Source organism: Tachysurus fulvidraco, chromosome 16 (genome assembly GCF_022655615.1).
Source record: "Tachysurus fulvidraco isolate hzauxx_2018 chromosome 16, HZAU_PFXX_2.0, whole genome shotgun sequence".
Taxonomy (NCBI): Eukaryota; Metazoa; Chordata; class Actinopteri; order Siluriformes; family Bagridae; genus Tachysurus; species Tachysurus fulvidraco.
Window position 1 is genome coordinate 19949678 of NC_062533.1, and position 22515 is coordinate 19972192.

Below are 22515 nucleotides of genomic sequence, written 5' to 3' on the forward strand. Positions count from 1 at the left end.
CTGCCGTCTGCCCTCACGACCAGACTGCGTAACAGTTTCTTCCCACAAGCCATCAGACTTCTCAATAACCGATCTGTACTATACTGAGCACAACATACACACACATCACCTGTATGGACTGCACAGACCCTCACAAAACACACACACTGTTTTGCACACTTTTCTGCTGTTTTTGCACATATTGGACAATATCTCAGTCATCTGCTGTTTTTTGCACAACTCCATATATAATCCAAAGGACCTGCTGCTAAGAACCTGCTGCTGTTCATTCTTTTACTGCACAAAATATTGTTTGAACATTCAGTATTTACACTGGTCGGTCGGCGCTGTTTCTGTTACTGTTTATTGTCTTTTGTGTATTGCATTTTTTGTACTTTTTGTATTGTCTTGTAACTTAATGTCTGCACTGTTTTTTTGTCCTGCACTGTCTTTTGTCCTGCACTGTCTTGCTTGTCTTGTCCTGCACTGTTTGCACCAGATTGCACAGTTGCACTTTATGTGGCTAAGACTACTTACATGTCCTTAGCCCTGTCTTTGTTTTATGTAGCACCTTGATCCTGGAGAAACGTTGTCTCATTTCACTGTGTACTGCAACAGCTATATATGGTTGAAATGACAATAAAAAGCTTCTTGACTTGACTTGATAATGTACATATTGTCTTTAACCATCAGATAATTACAAGCATACCTAATCTATCATTTGAAGACTTCAGCAGGAAGGAATTAGTGTTAAGTCTATAATGAAGTCAGACATTACCCTGACATATTAGTTTCTCCGGAGTACTTGGTTGCAGAATTGGACTTGACTTCAAACTGTTGTATGATGGCACAGTGGGCACATTGTTAGGGGGATACGGAACATCATCAGCCTCTCATTCATTGTAGTGGGTGTTTAATTAAAGCTGCGTAACAGTTTTATTATTAATTGCTAGTCCAACACCATACTGATATTAGCAATCCGGAGGTAGCCTTTCCAGAAGAATGTATAAACACCTCCCACTTCTTTCAGCGAACCTTTGCATAGGAGCCTTCACTGAGAGCAGCAATATCCATACTTTTGTCTCAGAAGTCTTACTTAGCAGCTTAGCAGGGCAGTGGCTGGCCATAAACAACTTCTGGGCACTACTGCAAAATGCCCTACCAAATGTAGCCTGGGGCATCAAAGCTCCCAGTTACAGTGTCTGGAAGCAGTGAGGGCTGGCAGGAGTCTTGTTGATGATGTTATGTACTGGCAAGAAGAGGCTTACACTCAAGGCTGTTCCCCAATTCACCACAAGGGCTAGCCAATGGCAGCAGATTAGCAAGTTAGCAAGAAACCATGCCCTTTCACACTAGTTGCATCATGTCACCACACACACACACACACACACACACACACACACACACACACACACACACACACACACACACACACACATACACACATGCACCTATATTTCTCATTTAGTAACAGCTTTATTTCTGAGAAATGTAGATTTTTAGAACTCGGTTAGAAAAGACAGCAGGATAAAAGATCCATATCCAGACCATAGGGTGACAGCCATGAGAGTGAGTGACATCATTTTATTAGGGGAAAACTTTAGACTGAGAGCGTGAACCACAACTTCAGCATTAAAGCCTAGACAGTGGAACAAATAGGTGATGATTAGGTGACATAGCTGCAAACCCAAAGCTAATGCTAAGGCTCACTTCACTGGAACTGAGAGGCTCAAAGCAGTTCCATCAGGACCTTCCCCCTGTACACAAAATGAGCTCCATGGACACTCAAGTTCTTTCACTCAACCTTATCACACCGTGTCTTCATAGAGCTCACTTTGTGCACAGGGACATTGTCATGCTAGAACAGTGTTTGTCCTTAATGTCTTACTTCCAGTGAAGTGGAATCTTAAACTACACCATTCATAGACATTCTAGACAAGTCTACACTTTCACCTTTGCTCTGTGTGCATGGTTTCTAGGGAAAGATGTAAATAGTAAGTTGTGAAAGTATGGTGTGAGTGGGTAAACTAGCATCTCATGGTTTGGTTGTTAAATCCTTTTCACATGCTCCATTATTACCTGAGGTTTCTATTTTTGTGCTGTGACACTGGGGACAACAAAATGTTAACCGGTTCTATAAAATATAAAGGTTGCATTCGTATTTATGCAAAACTTGCACACAAACTGTTGCTGAACTTTAACACATTTGCCGTGGTAAAAAACCACACTGTCCTCATGCTGGTGTTTAGTTTGAGATCATCTCACACAAGACGATACATGGGGAAGTTAATAGAAACAACAAACCTGCTTAAATGTGTTTAGTGCTTAAAATAGAGACCAGAGATTATTCTGTGTTTTTGGGGCTATAAATGATGTCACAAGGCAACTGTGGACTGAACTGTAAGATTTGTTTATTAATTCTCTACTAAACAGAAATTTTAATACAACCAGTGAAGTCATTTAGAGACATCTGTGGGAATGAACATGTTGCTAAAATTAGCTTAAATAGGAACACAAAAAATACACTGTGGTATTTGTGAAATGTGTTAATGTAAATAGTCTGAAAACATTTAAAATAAAGCACTTCTTGGCACATCATCGGTCTCAACATACATTTTTAATCTGATTTAATGTTCAGTGTCTGAAATGTAATTTCAGGTTAAACAGCCACATCTCATCAGTAATGTTGGAATCTTTATATTCAGCCCTCTTTCACTTACAGGCTCTTAATATTTCTGGAAAAGTTAATGTTTTAGTTAAAACAGAAATAAAAGTTTAAATAAATTGTGCACCAATAACATTTTCTTAAGAATTTAACCTTCTAAATCAAACAATAATATATATGTATATATTTACATTAAATATCATCTGCATTATTTAAAAAAAAATGCTGAGGAAACCTGAAGAAGGCCTCATTAAAAAATACACAAAAGTAAAAAATATAATTTCTCTATTTTATTTTAACTTGAGCGTAAACGTCTTCATGGGTATTTTTGGCTCTGGATGTTCTGGAGGATGAAGGTTTTTTAGCAAAACTCACAGCTGCATAGTTCAAGACATCATCAGCAGCAGCAGTCTGATGAAGAACAAGAGCTGTTTATTAATCAGAGCGGATTAAAAGACTAAAATAATGACTACACTGATATTTAGGTGAATAGATGTCTATTAAAATTCTCTGTGCATTCAGATGTGGATTTATTTAACAGAACAGAATCCCAGTTAATAGAAGACTGGATTACCTGATTGGTGGGAATTTGATGGTTGCTTGATGAAGCATCTGAACAATAAGACACACAAGTAAAGATGAAATTCACATCATACAACAACTTTATACAATAACTCTATAAATAACAACAAATAAAAATAAACAAACCTTTTCTGTGATTTTTATATAAAACTCCAAGCAGAAGTGTGATTACGATAACAGAGAATATATTGGAGGCTATTAAGGGATTAATCCACTTCTGTTCACCTGGAATGATGAAAATACACACAATGTATAAATCTACAACTTGTATAAATATTGTATGATTTATGAACAGTGAGAGGTTGTCACTATGGAACATTCTGTTATAGACAGTGAAAGGAAACCAAATTATTACTTGTTTTATTGCTGCTGTGTGAACCTCTGTGTGTAGTTCCAGGTGTATTACTGTGTGTCGTGTCTTTATCTTTACAGATACATCAGAAAAGCAGCAAATTAACAGAAATTCTACTAAATATGAATAAAGAGATTCAACATTTAATACATATGTAGACATAATTCTGGTTAAAGTGTTGATCTGGAATTAGCAGGTTATCAGAGTAAAACTGTTTACCTGAAAATTGCAGACGTGTTCCAGATGTGAACTTCACTACACTTCCTACACAGAATTCCTTGCATTTCACCACAGAAATATTCTCCTTCATCATTTTCGCTTGTTTGTTTAATACTGAGATCAACTTTACTGTCATTTACAATAAAACTGAAACGAGCATCATTAAATCCTTCAACAAATTTGAAGCCCAAATCGTCCTTGTATGGTTTTGCAATAAACTGAGGTAATTTTCCTGAAATCTGTCTGTACCAAACTACACTATCTTTCTTTGTGTCACTGCTAATGCTACACTTCATAGTTACATCTTCTCCACGCTTTACTGTTATCACGTCAATCTCCTTGATGTCAGAAGTTTTCACTGTAAAAATGTTTAATATTTAATGTCAGTAAATGAGTTAAATATAAAATATTATAGTTTTACATTAAAGTTTCAGAAAGTTACTCACCAGCTGTGAAGAGAGAAAAAAGAGCACAAAGAGCGACAAAGAGTCTGATCATCGTTCCTGTTCACACCAAGTGATCTAATGAACTTGTGTGTTCAGTACAAAACCAGGTCCAGACTCACACCTGATTGGATGATTTGAAGCTGTGGACTGATTTGATTGGTCCATTAGCTGTAATGAGGTGTGAAGCTCACAGTGAATTCTTGTCTATTCTGATGGTGTGACGAGTCACATGACTTTACAGATATGATACACTGGAGCTTTATCAGTCCTGTGTGCTGAAATCTCTCAGATAGAAGAAGTTTAATGAAGAGCAAAAAAGTTATTTTCTAAATAAGTTTATCTTTTACTTTGAATCAAACTTAAGAACACAACTTTACTTTAGAGCTTCCAGTTTAAGCCTAAGCTCCAGTTTTGTACCTTCAATGATCTTAAATATTTACTTTCATATTTTTTTGTGAAATATACAGAAACTATCTCTTAATTGTTCTATCCCAGTGACAAGCATTTAAAAACACACTTCTGGTACTTTTAATGTCATTTTGTTTTCTTTGACGTAAACACTAATAATAGCATAAAACATGTCCTGGTCATCTGAACCCATAGGTTCTTAACAACCTTGTTCAGTCTCAACGATCAGTTATGAACTGGTGCGATTTGGGGGATGTCAGGATGTAGCCCGGACTTTTGCCATGTGCCTTTTGATTACGTTTTGTGTTCATGCATCTGCCCCACTGTTGTCTATTCCTTCCCACCTCAGCACACCTGCCCCTTATGTGTCTAACTGTCTTTCTTATTTATTAGTGCTGTGTTGCCTTTGGCACAGCAGAATCTTTGTTTTATGTCTGTAATGTCTTCGTCTTTTGTGTCTTGTTTTTTGAATCTTGGTTTTCTCCCCTTGGTTTTATCTTGCTCTGTTGCAGAGGATTCTTCTCCCTTTGTGGCTTTCTGGACGTGGGTCTGTCTGCGGCTTGCCGGGGTTGTCGCTTGGTGCTTCTGCTCAGTTGTGGATGTTGCTCGGATCTTCCCTTGTCTATTCCTTTTGCCTCAGTACACCTGTCTCTTATGTATATAATTGTCTTCCTTATTTATTCGTGCCTTACTCTGAATCCTCATCTTTGTTTTATCTCTGTAATATCTTTGTGGTCTGTGTCTTTTTTTTATTTCCATAGCACAGGAACAGTAATATTGGTAATATATTCCACAACACTGGAATAGAAATACACAGCACAGTAACAGTAGTATAATCCAAAGCATGGAAACAGTAATATTCTACACAGGACAGGAACAGTAATATTATGCAGAGCACAAGAAGAAATAATTCACAGCACCGGAACAGTAATATTAAAAATAGTGTAAAATCTGAGAAGCAGAGTCCAAAAAACTGTCCAGGTCGGCTGGTCAGGAAACAGCAGCAGCAAAGGAGATGCAGGAGCCTGACAGGGCTTATTGTACTGGAGACTTCAACAAACCTAAACTCAGAACAGAAACTCCAAAATCACCCAATCGCAAAGCTCCGTCTCCATAGCAACAGATACTGAGGCTCACGGGTAATGCGGGCGTCCACTTTTGCGATTGGGTGATTTCTGCAGGCTTTCAGGGTTTTGCGAATTTTAAGTGTTTAAATTTGATCATTATATTCAAGTAACATTACTTTGGTAGTGGTTTGAGTGCAATGAAGGAGAATTTGCGGCCTGCAGAAATCAGGAGGATCAAATAAAACGGATGGTCATCACATCGTATTGTTGAATGGTCAAGCAACCTTTCATGATTATAGGTTGAAAGAAAGATGAGGAGACATTAAAAGAAAATCGGCAGTGGGTCATCAGGTAGTTTTAGCTGACGTCTTCAACATAGTAAAAGTAGATAAGGCTCATGGGTAATGTAGTATTTAGTTTACTGTCCGATTTGACACATCAAATAGATGGAAAAAATGGCTTTTCTCAGAAAAGAAACCATAGCACAATGTTTAGTACCCTACAGCAGTGGTCCCCAACCTTTTTTTCCGTGGACCGGTCAATGTTTGATAATTTTACCACGGCCCGCTGGGGGTGGCGGCTATACAATGGTCGCCGTGTCGTCCACGGCATGGAAGTCAAAATGACCACTAGGAGATGAGCCAGAAACAAGCTTCATTGCAGCTTTAAAGCATTAAACCCTCTAAATACACGAAAAACTTATTTTTGTAGTAAAGCTTTTACTCTCAAGATTTTTTTAAGCCCACACACAAAGCATAATATGATTCATAGCCGTCATACTATTTGAAACAAAATTTGTAGTAAACTGACCTAGGTGGCGCTATACCAGTTTTTCCCTTACCTTTAGACGCTTCCCTTTCTTCACTGGGGTAATATTTTCCAAAACAAATATTTCACCAAAAATCCCCAAAGGTCCAAGGAACTGGAATCTGTAAGCCTTTTAATCCAAAACACTTTGGTTGCCTCGCAAATATTCTGTTTGTGATCCGAAAACTGGAAACAGTAGGGCGCCACCATCCTTTGTTTCGGCTCTAACTTCTCATTGGGGGTTTCAAAAATCATATTTATAGCCCAGGGCCTAACGAATCAAACAAGCCCTCACTTGAGCCAATCAGCGCTTGTATTGCAGAGATAGATGGCTGAGAAGCCAATGATGTCATGACATCATTTTTGGGAACCCTTTGACTGACAATTGCTCCCCTTTGACTGACAATTGTTTTTTCAAATAGCAATGAAATGGTCCAGGACCTCTACAGCTCTTTAGCCAATAAGGAGACAATTCCAACGGTATGCAACATGCCACGTATCTGAAGCCTCAGGCTGCGCAAAAAAGTTGCGCAAAGGATTTCTTGCGCAATCCTCGACCTTTTCACACTCTCACAGCTCAGGGTGTCAGGTTCCAGGTTAAAGGTTACAGGCCTTTTTTCACAGCAGACTTGTAGACAGAGAGGCTCTGTGTGTGTTAGGCCTTTTAAACTGAGCATGCAGCCTTTTATTCAAAGTTATACAGTAAACAAGTAAACAAGAACACATGATCGGACGGACATGTCTGTAGAAAAATATTTTTATTGAAGCCATTTTTGGGTCTTTTGACTTGACCCTCAGTTGTTATTTGGTCCCTAACATGTTCCAGAGAAATAAGATTAATCAGTTTATCAGGTAAACAACTCAGGCGGAAATCAAAACCTTCCATTCTAGCCTCTGTAACTTTGTGCCAGTAAGGCCTAGAATCAATCTTTATTCAATCAAGAAACTAGAGAATCTCTTCTTTCCAATGAGACCAGGCTCACCCCTGTGTGTTAAAGTATGTGGGAGCTGTACCAATTTTTGTTGGGTAGGTAATGTAGGCGAAAAACCTGCAAAAAGGGGGCGAGGTCCTGAACAGGTTAAATTAAAATTAATAATTTTAATTTAATTGTTTTTAAACATGCCTTTTTAACTCACTACAAAATCAATGAGAACCCTGAGCTTGTTTCTTTACAATGAGACGGTTCCATCTGGGGTATTAGGAGACAATGACACCCAAAGTGTGTTGCTTATGTCCAGTTTATTCCGTTGTTTTGTTTCGGTTGCCGTCACTGCAGAAATCCCCGCTTCACACAGATAGCATGTCGGAAATGGCGACAGGGATGTAAATCTCAGTGTATTCCGCCATGACTTTAATCCAGAACACCGGCAGAGTTTCTAACTTTCTAACGACGCCTGTTTCGTGCTCATTTTTGCTAATTTGTGGGTTAAATTTAAGCAAACACAATATACACGTACACCAAGCACTGTTAAACATGAGAAAGTACCGGTGAACAGAGAGAAGAGCGATACACACCTTCTCTCCACCAAAGCTATAATATAATATAGCTTTGTTGGAGATACCACTGCCGCTTGCAGCCGCTCACCTCCAGACGTCACCTAAACCCGGCCCAATATCATGATATTTTGCGCATGCGCGGTATTGGTGCGGCTTTAGGTGACGTCTCTCAGCTCCCGGTTAACCTCCATGGAAAGTCGCACGAACCCGAGAGAAATACACCACAATAAATAAAATGGAAATAATTTAATGTTCCTTCGGCGGCCCGGTACCATTTGGTCCATGGACCGGTCCCGGTCCGCGGCCCGGGGGTTGGGGACCACTGCCCTACAGAATATAAAGCAATAAAGGATAAAATCTCCTGGTTAAATGTTCAGTAAAGTAGTGCTTAAAGTTTAAAAATGAATATCAAATGAGCAAAAATAATGCTTCCGAGTGGCAGAAAGAAAAACGTTAGATCGAAAGTCGTGCTGAGTGACACGAAAAAAAGGGAAATTTCTTGTCCACGAACACGAATAAAATAGATTACATTTCGTGACCTATGTCATGAACTGGCGTGAGACTGGGTTGAAATACTTCAACACGTCACATGTAGAACATGTGGGGACAATGTTTTTTATTTATATTTACATTCACTGGATTTATGAGATGCCTAGAGCACACAGACAAACAATTAAAAATATGCTAGTTTAATGATTTTAGGAAGATGTAGGCCTTTACCTGTCATTTAACCTGTTTTGACATTTAAGGGAAGGTCATTTTACTGGCTAGGTGCCAGGAGAAGAGTTCTGATGGTTAACAACCTTGTACTCCAAGAGATGGTTGGACCAATCGTGCAGTGCTAAAGGTCAGAGAGAGCATGGTGCAGTGTGAGGAGGGATAAGAGCTCTGAGGTAAAATAGTTCTCATCCATTTTTGGCTTTGTTGGTAAGAATCAGTGTTTTAAACCTAATGCTTGCAGCTACTGGAAGCCAGTGAGGGAGCACAGCAATGGGGTGGTGTATGAGAACTTTGGAAGGTTGAAAAATTCAAAGATCCTTTCAAAGGTCAAGTTGTGCTTAGATGTAAACCTGCCATCAGAGGGTTTCAGAGACTGAACAAGCACCTGAGTGGCTTAAAAATATGGATAAAAATTGGATAAAAATGGCTGATATCCTTCTGATGTTGTGAAAGAGAAATCAACATGAACATGTAAAACTGGCAATGTGTGAAGAAAAGGACATTTGCTTATTCATGGTTACTTCAAAGTTGAGTGCAATGGATGAAGGTGATATCAGCAAATAGTCCAGGGAGAGCACAAGATCCTGACATGGGGATCAATCACCTGGGATAAACAGCAGTTTGGTTTTGCTGGGATTGAGTTTCAGTTGATTAGCTGTCATTCATGATGATATGTCAGAAGATGATATGTAAGTGCAGAAAAGTCAGGGTGGGGGGTGGGAGGGAGTGGATGAGGACACATGACAGCTTGTGTGATCTAGCACCATGTAATGTTTCAGTGGCAGACGTTAAACTCAACAACTAGAAAGGCAGCGATGTTCATAGTGAATTGTTTTCTTCTGGAATGCCTACAAATCCCAACCCTGCCCTTTCTTCCAATCAGATGACTCTTCCAAACTGCTCCTGCCCATTTACACCTGCCCTCAACACCACCCAATGCTAATTAAACAAATCAGAAATCTACGCCAAAAGACCAGATCACATTGACAGATCACATTAAGGTGGAGTTTTAATCTGATACCAAATATTCTTTCTTCAGGAAAGTGTTTATTTCCCTTCTTCCCTCTTCTTAATCCTCTTCTACCTGGTTGATATTTGCTGTTTTTAATGTTGACTGTTGACTCTGTTGTGTTACACTTTATAATATAATAACTGCATATTCATTTAAAAAAAGCTCTCATTTTGACCTCTGACCTTTTCTTACACACTGAGTTTATTTGGCACTTAATATGTCAGTGTTACAGAACAGTCTTGTTGATCAGGTGTAAATCAGATGTAAGGTGTAAGTTGGGTGTAAGGTGTAGGTCAGGTGTAAGGTGTAGGTCAGGTGTAAGGTGTAAGTCAGGTGTAAGGTGTAAGGTGTGAGGTGTAAGGTTTGAGTCATCTGTAAGGTGTAAGTCGGGTGTAAGTCACGTGTAAGGTATAAGTCAGGTGTAAGGTGTAAGTCAGGTGTAAGGTGTAAGTCAGGTGTAAGGTATAAGTCAGGTGTAAGGTATAAGTCAGGTGTAAGGTGTAAGTAAGGTGTAAGTCAGGTGTAAGGTGTAAGTCAGGTGTAAGGTGTAAGTCAGGTGTAAGTCAGGTGTAAGGTGTAAGTAAGGTGTAAGTCAGGTGGAAGGTGTAAGTCAGGTTTAAGGTGTAAGTCACGTGTAAGTCAGGTGTAAGGTGAAAGTCAGGTGTAAGGTGAAAGTCAGGTGTAAAGTGTAAGTCAGGTGTAAGGTGTAGGTCAGGTGTAAGTCAGGTGTAAGGTGTAGGTCAGGTGTAAGTCAGGTGTAAGTCAGGTGTAAGGTGTAGGTCAAGTGTAAGTCAGGTGTAAGTCAGGTATAAGGTGTAAGTCAGGTGTAAGTCAGGTGTAAGGTGTAAGTAAGGTGTAAGTCAGGTGTAAGTCAGGTGTAAGGTGTAGGTCAGGTGTAAGTCAGGTGTAAGTCAGGTGTAATGTGTAAGTCAGGTGTAATGTGTAAGTCAGGTGTAAGTCAGGTGTAAGGTGTAAGTCAGGTGTAAGTCAGATGTAAGGTGTAAGTCAGGTGTAAGTCAGTTGTAAGTCAGGTGTAAGGTGTAAGTCAGTTGTAAGTCAGGTGTAAGGTGTAAGTTATCATTGTTTAATAGAGAACTTTTATCCTAGTGTGAATGTGTTGGTCACTACAACACCCTCATTACAAGAAAGATACTGACATGTCCATGTGTTGAAGTGATGAACTATATTAATTTTATCTTTAAAGTTTTCTCTCTCTACTTATTACTGAAGTTTCTCAATAATGTATAAAATAATTTATAAAAGTCTAACAATTGTTTGTGTCATATGTTTGTATCTCTCAGAAACAAAACCACAGAAATGTTTCCATTAACAGTCACACACACACACACACAAACACACACACACACACACACACACACACACACACACACACACACACACACACACACACACACACACACACACACACACACTCGCACTATCTGGTGTGATGGAAAGTACAGCACAAACATCTCAAACAAACAGCAGCATGAGGCCATTAAGGTTTTAACCACAAACAAAGGTGTGAAACTGCCGGACTTATAGACTGCAGCAGCACTTTGTCTAAACATTTTGCATAAATAACACTGTATATGTTTTATTCAGGTTAATCCTTAATTGAGTTATAAAGTCAAACCTTTTGGAAGATATGAATCATTTAATTCCAACTGTTTCTCTGTTGTTAAGTCCTTTAGGGTGGATATCAGGCCTTATATAGTTAGAGCACAGTTTCTAGCACAGTCTGAGTAAACAGTGCTCTTAGTATTCTACATGATATTTATTAAAGACTTTTTATTAATAAAGTTAAACTTTGTGTTTTAGCCTGAGATTCTATTGTAAAGACATTTAGACTGTTAACATGACCCAAAATAGCTACAGTCTAAAACACTTTGAAACACTCGTCTCTGAAACTCAGAAACCACATGTTATTGCTGTTAAACTGAAACTACTGCATGGTGTGACAGAGAGCTGCTGCAGCTAATAACAATGACTGAACATATGACCTTTACCATCACTTAATATTTATAAGTCCTGTTGATTATCACAAGGAGGTGAAAGCCTGTGCCAGGCTAAAAATGAACCTTAGACAGCCTTTCACTCAACCATCATGTTCTCCAATGTTTACTCCCTTAGATTACATCCAAGTCCAGCAGGTTACACAGCATGAGTTTAGAAACTGCTGTGTCTTTGCACAGAGACGTGACTCAGTGACAGAGCTCCGGATGACATCATTCACCAATATGGGCTCAGCTGTTGTAATGCAGAGAGGAATGCACCTCTGTATGGTAAGCACATGGAAGTGGCTTGTATGTTTACCTCCTGACTGAATGGTGCAAGTACTTGATGCTAGTTTTATAGTTACTGCCCATTGCTGGTGGAGATTGTGACTGATAGATGCTGACCATACACACCTATTGTGTTGAAATGTTTTAAATGTTTAAACTCACTGGACTTCCTTCAGTTTTAATCCAAAACACACATCTGACGATGCCGTTGCTACCAGCCTCTATCTGGACTGGATATTCTACTTGATATACTCAAAAATGTTGGTGTTAAAGGGACAGCCCTCTCCTGGCCCAGGCCTTATTTCACTGACCATTTTCAGTTCGCAGATCTAAATGGCGACTTCTTTATGCATGCTATGGTTAAGTTCTGTGTCCCACAAGGTTCTGTTTCAGGCCCACTGCTTTTCTCCTTATATATGCTTTCCCTTCGTACAATGATTTATAAACTTGGGATTAGCTTCACTGTTGTGGGACACAGCTATATGTTTCAGTTATGTCAGATGTGAGTCACTAGCTTAATAAGATTGAAGATTGTGTGAAGGACATCAGACAGTGGAGGCTTACAAACTTCCTCCTGCTTTACTCTGACAGGCAGAAGTGCTTGTACTAGGACCACATGTAGACAGATGTAAGCTTTCTGATTCCAGAGGAACCCTGGTCTTTGTTTCATCATGTGCAGCAGTAAAAGACCTTGGTGTGATTACTGACTCCTGTCTCTCTTTGCTGACTGTAGAGCAGTTGGACACTTTATGTCCCAGGAAGCCTCCATGTCTGTGTCACATCTTGGCTCTCACGTTTAATTATGATGTCATAGTCTTGCTGGAGTTCCTGCCTGCACTTTGCACATAATGTACATATTGTCTTTAACCATCAGATAATTACAAGCATACCTAATCTATCATTTGAAGACTTCAGCAGGAAGGAATTAGTGTTAAGTCTATAATGAACTCAGACATTACCCTGACATATTAGTTTCTCAGGAGGACTTGGTTGCAGAATTCGACTTGACTTCAAACTGTTGTAGTCACACAGTTGTATGATGGCTCTGTGGGCACATATACACTTTGTTAGGGGGATACGGAACATCATCAGCCTCTCATTCATTGTAGTGGGTGTTTAATTAAAGCTGCGTAACAGTTTTATTATTATTTGCTAGTCCAACACCATACTGATATTAGCAACCAGGAGGTAGCCTCTCCAGAAGAATGTATAAGCACCTCCCACTTCTTTCAGCGAACCTTTGCATAGGAGCCTTCACTGAGAGCAGCAATATCCATACTTTTGTCTCAGAAGTCTTACCTAGCAGGTTAGCAGGGCAGTGGCAGGCCATAAACAACTTCTGGGCACTACTGCAAAATGCCCTACCAAATGTACTCAGGGACTGAAAAGCACCCAGTTAAAGTGTCTGGAAGCAGTGAGGGCTGGCAGGAGTCTTGTTGAAGAAGATGTTATGTACTGGCAAGAAGAGGCTTACACTCAAGGCTGTTCCCCAATTCACCACAAGGGCTAGCCAATGGCAGCAGATTAGCAAGTTAGCAAGCATTGCAATGTCTACTTACTGCACTTCCACACCAGTAGCATCATGTCACCACACACACACACACACACACACACACACACACACACACACACACACACACACACACACACACACACACATATATGCACCTACATTTCTCATTTAGTAACAGCTTTATTCCTGAGAAATGTAAATTTGTTAGACCTCTGTTAGAAAAGACAGCAGGATAAAAGATCCATATCCAGACCATAGGGTGACAGCCATGAGAGTGATTGACATCATTTCATTAGGGGAAAACTTTAGAATGAGAGCGTGAACCACAACTTCAGCATTAAAGCCTAGACAGTGGAGCAAATAGGTGATGATTAGGTGACATAGCTGCAAAGCCAAAGCTAATGCTAAGGCTCACTTCACTGGAACTGAGAGGCTCAAAGCAGTTCCATCAGGACTTTGCCCCTGTACACAATATGAGCTCCATGGACACTCAAGTTCTTTCACTCAACCTTATCACACCGTGTCTTCATAGAGCTCACTTTGTGCACAGGGACATTGTCATGCTAGAACAGTGTTTGTCCTTAATGTCTTACTTCCAGTGAAGTGGAATCTTAAACTACACCATTCATAGACATTCTAGACAAGTCTACACTTTCACCTTTGCTCTGTGTGCACGGTTTCTAGGAAAAGATTTCAACAGTAAGTTGTAAAAGTATGGTGTGAGTGGGTAAGCTAGCATCTCATGGTTTGGTTGACAACAAAATGTTAACCCGTTTCTACAAAATATAAAGATTGCATTCGTATTCATTCAAAACTTGCACACAAACTGTTGCTGAACTTTAACACCTTGACGTGGTAAAACCACACATTGTCCTCATGCTGGTGTTTAGTTTGAGATCATCTCACACTAGACGATACATGGGAAAGTTAATAGAAACAACAAACCTGCTAAAATGTGTTTAGTGCTTAAAATAGAGACCAGAGCTTATTCTGTGTTTTTTGGGGCTATAAATGATGTCACAAGGCAACTGTGGACTGAACTGTAAGATTTGTTTATTAATTCTCTACTAAACAGAAATTTTAATACAACCAGTGAAGTCATTTAGAGACATCTGTGGGAATGAACATGTTGCTAAAATTAGCTTAAATAGGAACACAAAAAATACACTGTGGTATTTGTGAAATTTGTTAATGTAAATAGTCTGAAAACATTTAAAATAAAGCACTTCTTGGCACATCATTGGTCTCACCATACATTTTAAACCTGATTTAATGTTCAGTGTCTGAAATGTAATTTCAGGTTAAACAGCCACATCTCATCAGTAATGTTGGAATCTTTATATTCAGCTCTCTTTCACTTACAGGCTCTTAATATTTCTGGAAAAGTTAATGTTTTATTAATCTGAAATAACGTAAAAATGGACCAAAACTGTGGTTCACAAAACCAAAAGATTAATTAAAACCTTCAATATCAAAAACAATAATAATAGTTGTTTTTTTTTTTTTTTACATTTTAGAAATCATCTGCACTATTAAAAAAAAAATGCTGAGTAAACCTAAAGAAGGCCTCATTAAAAAAAATAATATAATTTCTCTATTTAATTTTAACTTGAGCGTAAACGTCTTCATGGGTATTTTTGGCTCTGGATGTTCTGGAGGATGAAGGTTTTTTAGCAAAACTCACAGCTGCATAGTTCAAGACATCATCATCATCATCATCAGCAGTCTGATGAAGAACAAGAGCTGTTTATTAATCAGAGCAGATTAAAAGACTAAAATAATGACTACACTGATATTTAGGTGAATAGATGTCTATTAAAATTCTCTGTGCATTCAGATGTGGATTTATTTAACAGAACAGAATCCCAGTTAATAGAAGACTGGATTACCTGATTGGTGGGAATTTGATGGTTGCTTGATGAAGCATCTGAACAATAAGACACACAAGTAAAGATGAAATTCACATCATACAACAACTTTATACAATAACTCTATAAATAACAACAAATAAAAATAAACAAACCTTTTCTGTGATTTTTATATAAAACTCCAAGCAGAAGTGTGATTACGATAACAGAGAATATATTGGAGGCTATTAAGGGATTAATCCAGTTGTTTTCACCTGGAATGATGAAAATACACACAATGTATAAATCTACAACTTGTATAAATATTGTATGATTTATGAACAGTGAGAGGTTGTCACTATGGAACATTCTGTTATAGACAGTGAAAGGAAACCAAATTATTACCTGTTTTATTGCTGCGTTGTGTAGTTTTAGTTGTATTACTGTGTGTCGTCTCTTTATCTTTACAGATAAATCAGAAAAGCAGCAAATAAACAGATATGATGCCAAATATAAACACAGTGAAAAATTCAACATTTAATACATATGTAGTCATAATTCTGGTTAAAATGTTGATCTGGAATTAGCAGGTTATCAGAGTAAAACTGTTTACCTTCAAATTGCAGACGTGTTCCAGATGTGAACTTCACTTTACTTCCTTCCATTTCTCCACAGAAATATTCTCCTTCATCATCTTCTCTTGTTTGTTTAATACTGAGATCAAATTTACTGTCATTTACACTAAAACTGAAACGAGCATCATTAAATCCATCAATAAATTTGTAGCCCAGTTCTTTATTGTATGGTTTTGCAAAAGACTGAGGTAATTTTCCTGAAATCTGTCTGTACCAAACTACTTCTTTCTTTGTGTCACTGCTAATGTTACACTTCATAGTTACATTTTCTCCACGCTTTACTGTTATCACATCAATCTCCTTGATGTCAGAAGTTTTCACTGTAAAAATGTTTAATATTTAATGTCAGTAAATGAGTTAAATATAAAATATTATAGTTTTACATTAATGTTTCAGAAAGTTACTCACCAGCTGTGAAGAGAGAAAAAAGAGCACAAAGAGCGACAAAGAGTCTGATCATCGTTCCTGTTCACACCAAGTGATCTAATGAACTTGTGTGTTCAGTACAAAACCAGGTCCAGACTCAGATCATTGCCATGCTGCTCGATGAATTCCAAGTCTGAAGTCTTGTGTTAAACGCTGCTGACAGGTCGAGTAGGATGAGGACAGATGACAGCTTGGCTGATCTAGCAGCATGTAGTTTCTCAGTAACAGCTATTAAACTCGACCACTAGAGAGTCAGCGATGTTCATAGTGGACTTCTTCTGGGATGCCTACAAATCCCACCCCCCGCTCTGTCTTCAAATCAGATCACGCTTCCCTCCTGCTCGTGCAAACTTAAACCCGCCCTCAGAACCAAACACTGCTGGTGGTACAGTTTAGATTCTACGCTACAGGACAGTTTAGATTGCGTGGACTAGGACATGTCTGGGTCTGACTTTGGTGATGGAGCTTTACTCAGATACCATAAAGTTCCATTAGGAAAGTGTTTTTTCACTTGTTCTCTTTTGTTCTTTCTTTTTCTTTTCCTCTGGCTGATATTTGTTGTTTTTATTGCTGACTGTTGACTCGGTTTTTATAATTACTGCAAATTCATTTAAAAAAGCCTTCATTTTGACCTTTGACCATTTTTTTTTTTGCCAAAAGTCGGACATGTCTAAAGTCAGACATGGTTTCTGACACACACACACACACACACACACACACACACACACACACACACACACACACACACACACACACACACACACACACACACACAAAGATGGAACACAAACATCTCAAACTAACAGCAACATGAGGCCATTAAGGTGTGAAACTGTCAAACACATAGACTCATGCAGCTATATATGTTTGAAATGACAATAAAAGCTACTTGACTTGACTCAGTGTTTTATTTGGGCTTATCATAATTATTCATATGTTTACAAAATTGTCAGTTTATACTTTACTCTGTTGTTGAGTCCTTTAGGCTGGATATCAGGCCTTACACAGTTAGAGCACGGTTTCTAGCTCAGCCTGAATAGTGCTCTTAACATACATGTTATTTATTAAAGATATTTTTAATGAATGAATTCCAGCTTTTGTGTTTTGGCCTGAGATTCTAACATAAAGACATTTAGACCGTTAACGTGACCCAGAATAAGTGTGTGTGTGAGCTGCTGGCTAAAACACCCAGCCTCTGAAACTCAGAAACCACAATGCTATTTCATTTAAACTGAGACTACAGCGTAGTGTGAGAGAGATCGCTGCTGCAGCCAGTAACACTTCTACACATGTGTTAAGAGTATTTTCAGACATGGCTTGAACACTTCAGTCTACTCTCATGTCTGTTTCTAGGCTTGTTAGGAGCTTTGGCTCATAATCCCAGGTTTGTTTTCACACAGAAATTAATTCTAAACTATGGATTATTTCTACTGGACAATCTTTTAAAGTAAAAGTTAATATTACAAGGACATCCTTCTAGCTCTTTATAGCTCTTTGTGCACAGGTTTAGAATAAATAAATATGGGCATGTTTTATACAGTTACTTTTTAAATGATTCATATTCATGAAAAATGATTTGAGACTATTATATCACATTTGTAAAGGCTTCATAGAGTTGTAACACATTCGTGCTGTTCATTCAAGCTGTTTAATATCCAAGCCTGATTGCATCATGTTCAAACCCTTGCCTGGTGTCTCTGGTTTACAGTTTGACTTTTTTATTGCTTGTAGCCTGTAAACCAACACTAATGTATAGAAAAATAAACAAAGTATGATTCCTCCTGTGACAAGCACTTTTGGGGTGACAGCCATCTTGGACAGAGCAAGGACTGTTTAACCCTCATGAGTTCTGCCTGGAAAATGTATTTTTAATGCTGTTTTACCTGCCATGGCTATAATAATATGTTTTTGTGCACACCATTGCCCACCATTTGTTGTGACTGTTTTCCTGAACACTGCTTGAAAGTTCTGTTTCTGTGGATTGTTTATCTGCCATAGAGCTCAATAAAGACTGTTCAGTTTTACGTCTGTCTCACATTTGGGTCAGCTGTCCTTCCTGACACAAAGGTGCTAGTAATAAATTTTAAGAAGGGCCAAATTGTGATGACTAGATGACGAAGTCAGAGCATCTCCAAAATGACAAATCTTGTGGGGATTTCCCTAGTATGCAGTACTTAGTACTAAATGTGGTGTTACCACTTGTGGTCTGACACAGTTATGGTCACCAAAGGCTTGTTTATGTGCATGAAGAGTGAAGGCTAACCCGTGTGGTCTGATCCCACAAAATACCAACTGTAGTCAAATTGCTCTAAAGGTTAATGGTGACTACGATAGAAAGGTGGCAGAACACACAGTTCATTGCAGTTTGCTGTACATGGCACTGCATAACGTCAGACATGTCAGAGAGCCCAGGCTGACCCCTGTTTATTGTCAGATGTGCCAACAATTCTCATGCTCTGGGCCAAAGACCCTGTGAATGTCTTCGTGTTTCTCCACGTTTTCATTATTTTCAAGCGTTTTCTTGAATCTCAGACTTATGTGGATGACCTCATGAAGTGATTTCTCACCATCATGTTCATTTAGGATCCACTGAACTATACCATTTTCATTGCAGCCTCTCCCCAGTTTAATACAAATACAATGCGTTAAATTGTTAGTTACTAGCAATGAAGGTAACCCTGGAGGAGTGGAGGCACCAGCTCATGGAAGCTAAGAAGCTATTCATTGTTAGACTGACTTCAGTTGGTGAATAATATTCAGATTGTTGGTCTTCAACTAAGCCAGTGTTTAAGTTCTTACTGTACCATCCATACTGAATGCCCTGTTCCTTCAACCTCTTGATGCTATGACTGTTGTTGATGGAAGTTCTTGGGTTCGTGTAGTTCTTGGGTTCTGATACCATCAGGCCATCTGACACCATCAGGCATGGAGGCCTTCATGTGGGAGTTTGAGCTCTCCTGATCCCTGCCTCAGTGCATCTACCTCGATCAAACCTATTGATCCCCCTGGCCATTTGTTTGTCAATGATTACCTGCTGCTTTCCCAGATACACCAGTAGGCTTCCTGGTTCACCTGACCCCCCACCTCCAGTAGCACTCTGGGCCTGCTGAGGTCACACTTTTGGTGGCCAACAATGGAAACAAAACAGTCCTTTGTCTCTGCACTGGTTCAGTTTCCATGGCTAAAAACCTCTTGTACAAAATGACTTGTCTTTTGCAGGTTTTGATGCATGTGACATGCCATCCTTCTAAAATGTGCTGTTCATCACTTTAGAAGAAGAAACATGAAAATAATGGCTGCAATTTTGCATAAAAGTGAGCAAAAAGTGGTGAAACTGCAACTGATCCACAGTTCAGAAGGAATTCACACAAGAGATGAATCTCCTTGATGAAGATGATGTACAACCTGTGTCTCTGCTAGAGTGTGCATAAATGTCTATGAGGACTTGTCCTCCTTAACCGGTCTAATAAATAAAGGGTAATAATTAATGAATGCTCTCACACTATGTGATCACTAAAGAATTAAACTGTAAAACACATCTTGACTTATGCTTGCAAAACCTTTAGACAGAGTGATGCTGCAGTCTACGAGTCCGGCAGCTTCATCACCTTTAATGTGGTTAAAACCTTAATGGCCTCACGCTTCTGTTTGGTTTGAGCTGTTTGTGCTCTGGTTTCCATCACACCAGAGAATGTGTCAGTGTTAGTGGAAACAGCTCTGTGGTTTAAAGTGGTATAAAGTAAAATGTTGATTCTTTCTTTATCAGGGCATTAAGAAATGTTCATAAAATAAAATACAAACAAATGTCCTGACATGTATTCATGATTCTACATTAAGAAGGTTAAATATAAAATAAAGAAATTAATAAATAGAAAGAAAGAAAGAAATTAGCAAACATTTATCTTCAGATGCATTTTAATCATAAGTTGAATAACAATTTATTTTTCAGTACTGTTGAGTTAGTATTTATTCAGTACATTCATTGCAGCTCTACATGACAGTGAAACATCTGAGACTTTTTTCTTTTAAAAATATATTAAAGCCAAAATACAAAACTACAAGCAAAATGTCAATGAAATCACAGACCAAGATGGAATATTAAGATCCCAGAAATAAAAAGGACTTTGGGATTTTATATTTATTATAAATTTTAGCCGATTAACTGAATAAAATTAAAAAATCTAGGTAGAAAAACAAAGCAATTTCTACAAAAATTCTAAGAGACCATGCATTATTAATTTTTTTTCTTTCTTGTATTATCGTGATCGTGACTTAATTTTATCGTGATTTTTGAAAAACAAATTAAAAAAAAACTTTTTCTGGAGGCAGCAAAACCTCAGTAATGCAGCATCATGGATCAGTGCGTTTGCTCTGATCGGGGAGTCAATTCTTTTTATTTCTTTTTACGACAAAAAATGATTGTAAAGATAATAACCAGAAAGGCAAGAACTCCAACTCTAAACAAAGAAAGAAAGATCATCACCTGAATCTGGAAACAACAACCTGTATGGAAAAATACAGATGTTTTAAAACACTTATTTTTGAAGATAATGAAAGTTTAAAGTTAAATATTAAAGTTCAATTTAAATTTAAAGTTCTTTATGAAGAAGAGGTCTTACTTTTCTCTGGATATAAAAGTATAATTCCATTCCTGAAGAGGATTTGTCCACACTCAGCCACAGCACAGTAGAGCGTTTCTTTACCAGAGGTTGTGAGCTTCCTCTTGGGGAGAGTGTAGACACAGCTCTGTGGAGGAGAACCAGCCTCAGAGCTCTTCTTACACTCATCACTGGTGTTTCCATGAGTGTAAATGATTCCTGGATCAGATTCTCCTGAGCCGTGTCTGAACCAGTACACGCTCGGTTCTTCACAGCTTGAAGTAATGGCTTGTACTGAACACTGGAGTGTGAGCGACTCTCCGTTCTCCAACACCTTTACAGCTGGAGGAGATCGTTTCCTCTCCTCATCTTTAATTTAGTAAAAATATTACTATAAATAATGAGTGGTGTAAAATTACAGAGAATTCTACATAAAGTCTTGATCTGGAGCTAGTTATTAGTTATAGTTAGCAGGTTATCAGAGTAAAACTGTTTACCTTCAACAACCAAAAGGGTTCCAGATGTAAAGTCTGGTGAAGTGTTCAGCATTTCTACACAGAAGTATGTTCCTGTATCCTCTTCTGTCACATTTGTAATGTTGAGATTAAACAATTTTACATCACTAACACTGAAGCGTTTATCATTAGGTCTGAAATCTTTCCCCACTGTTCTCCCTAACAACTGAGGAACCTTTCCAAAACTCTGTTTGAACCAAACAATGTTATCTTTGTCACTGGACACGCCGCATTTTATAGTAACATCTTCTCCAATCTTTATTTTTTTAACTTGAATCTCCTTGATGTTAGAAGGTTTCACTGGAAAAAAAAATCATTGTTTAATGGTTTTTAGTAATAAAGTCAAATGTCATGAATTGTATTTTTACAATTTTATAAGATTTCTATAAAAATATAAAAATGTAACTCACCTGATGTTAAGAGACAAAGAGCAATAAAGAGTGTGATCATTGTTCTTGTACAAACAAAGTGATAGTGATGTTAGGAACTCAGACAGTTCAGTAGAAAACCAAGTTTAGAGTCAGGCCCTGATTGGATGATTTGAAGCTGTGGTCTGATTTGATTGGTCCAGTGGCTGTAATGAGAACTGATGTTAGTCTGAATTTTGAATCTTAAAGTCATTACTGCTTACACTGAGTTGTGCCTGAAACAAAACCCTAAATCTTGGGGAACTTTCAGGAATATCCTGAGCCACAAGTGGTTCATGGGGGCAGATTAGGTCACAGTTATTGTAAAATAATCTTAATTACACTGAGCTGAGACATGATTTCATTGTCTAAATCACAGAGATTGTAGTGGATCAGTAATGAGTTCTGTAACAGAGATCACGCTACTTATAATAAATGAGGAAATACTGATTGCAACACTGAGTTTATTTAATAACCAAATGTTTTTTTTTATTTTGCAGGAAAGAAGAAAGACAGATGAAGGAAGAAATCATC

The 22515-nt window shown here is 38.3% G+C and overlaps 1 protein-coding gene across 1 annotated transcript; it reads right to left on the bottom strand.

The window, feature by feature from the left end:
* Nucleotides 1–2373: 2373 nt before the first annotated feature.
* Nucleotides 2374–22029, bottom strand: LOC113656589. Its single transcript, XM_047801549.1, has 9 exons — nucleotides 21985–22029; nucleotides 21557–21874; nucleotides 21081–21428; nucleotides 15577–15675; nucleotides 15443–15480; nucleotides 15154–15279; nucleotides 3353–3650; nucleotides 3219–3256; nucleotides 2374–3055 (listed from the first exon to the last, which is right to left on the bottom strand). The coding sequence occupies exons 1-9, from the start codon at nucleotides 22022–22024 to the stop codon at nucleotides 2930–2932; spliced, it is 1431 nt and encodes a 476-aa protein (XP_047657505.1). The 5' UTR covers nucleotides 22025–22029; the 3' UTR covers nucleotides 2374–2929.
* Nucleotides 22030–22515: the final 486 nt, after the last annotated feature.

What these genes read in the sequence shown, in the direction of transcription:
- LOC113656589 (XM_047801549.1), bottom strand. Translation starts at nt 22,024, where the DNA reads ATGATCACACTCTTTATTGCTCTTTGTCTCTTAACATCAG. An exon ending in TCTTTGTCTCTTAACATCAG is followed by an intron (nt 21,875 to 21,984) that starts GTGAGTTACATT and finishes TTTTTTTTCCAG; the next exon opens with TGAAACCTTCTAACATCAAG. An exon ending in AACCCTTTTGGTTGTTGAAG is followed by an intron (nt 21,429 to 21,556) that starts GTAAACAGTTTT and finishes ACTAAATTAAAG; the next exon opens with ATGAGGAGAGGAAACGATCT.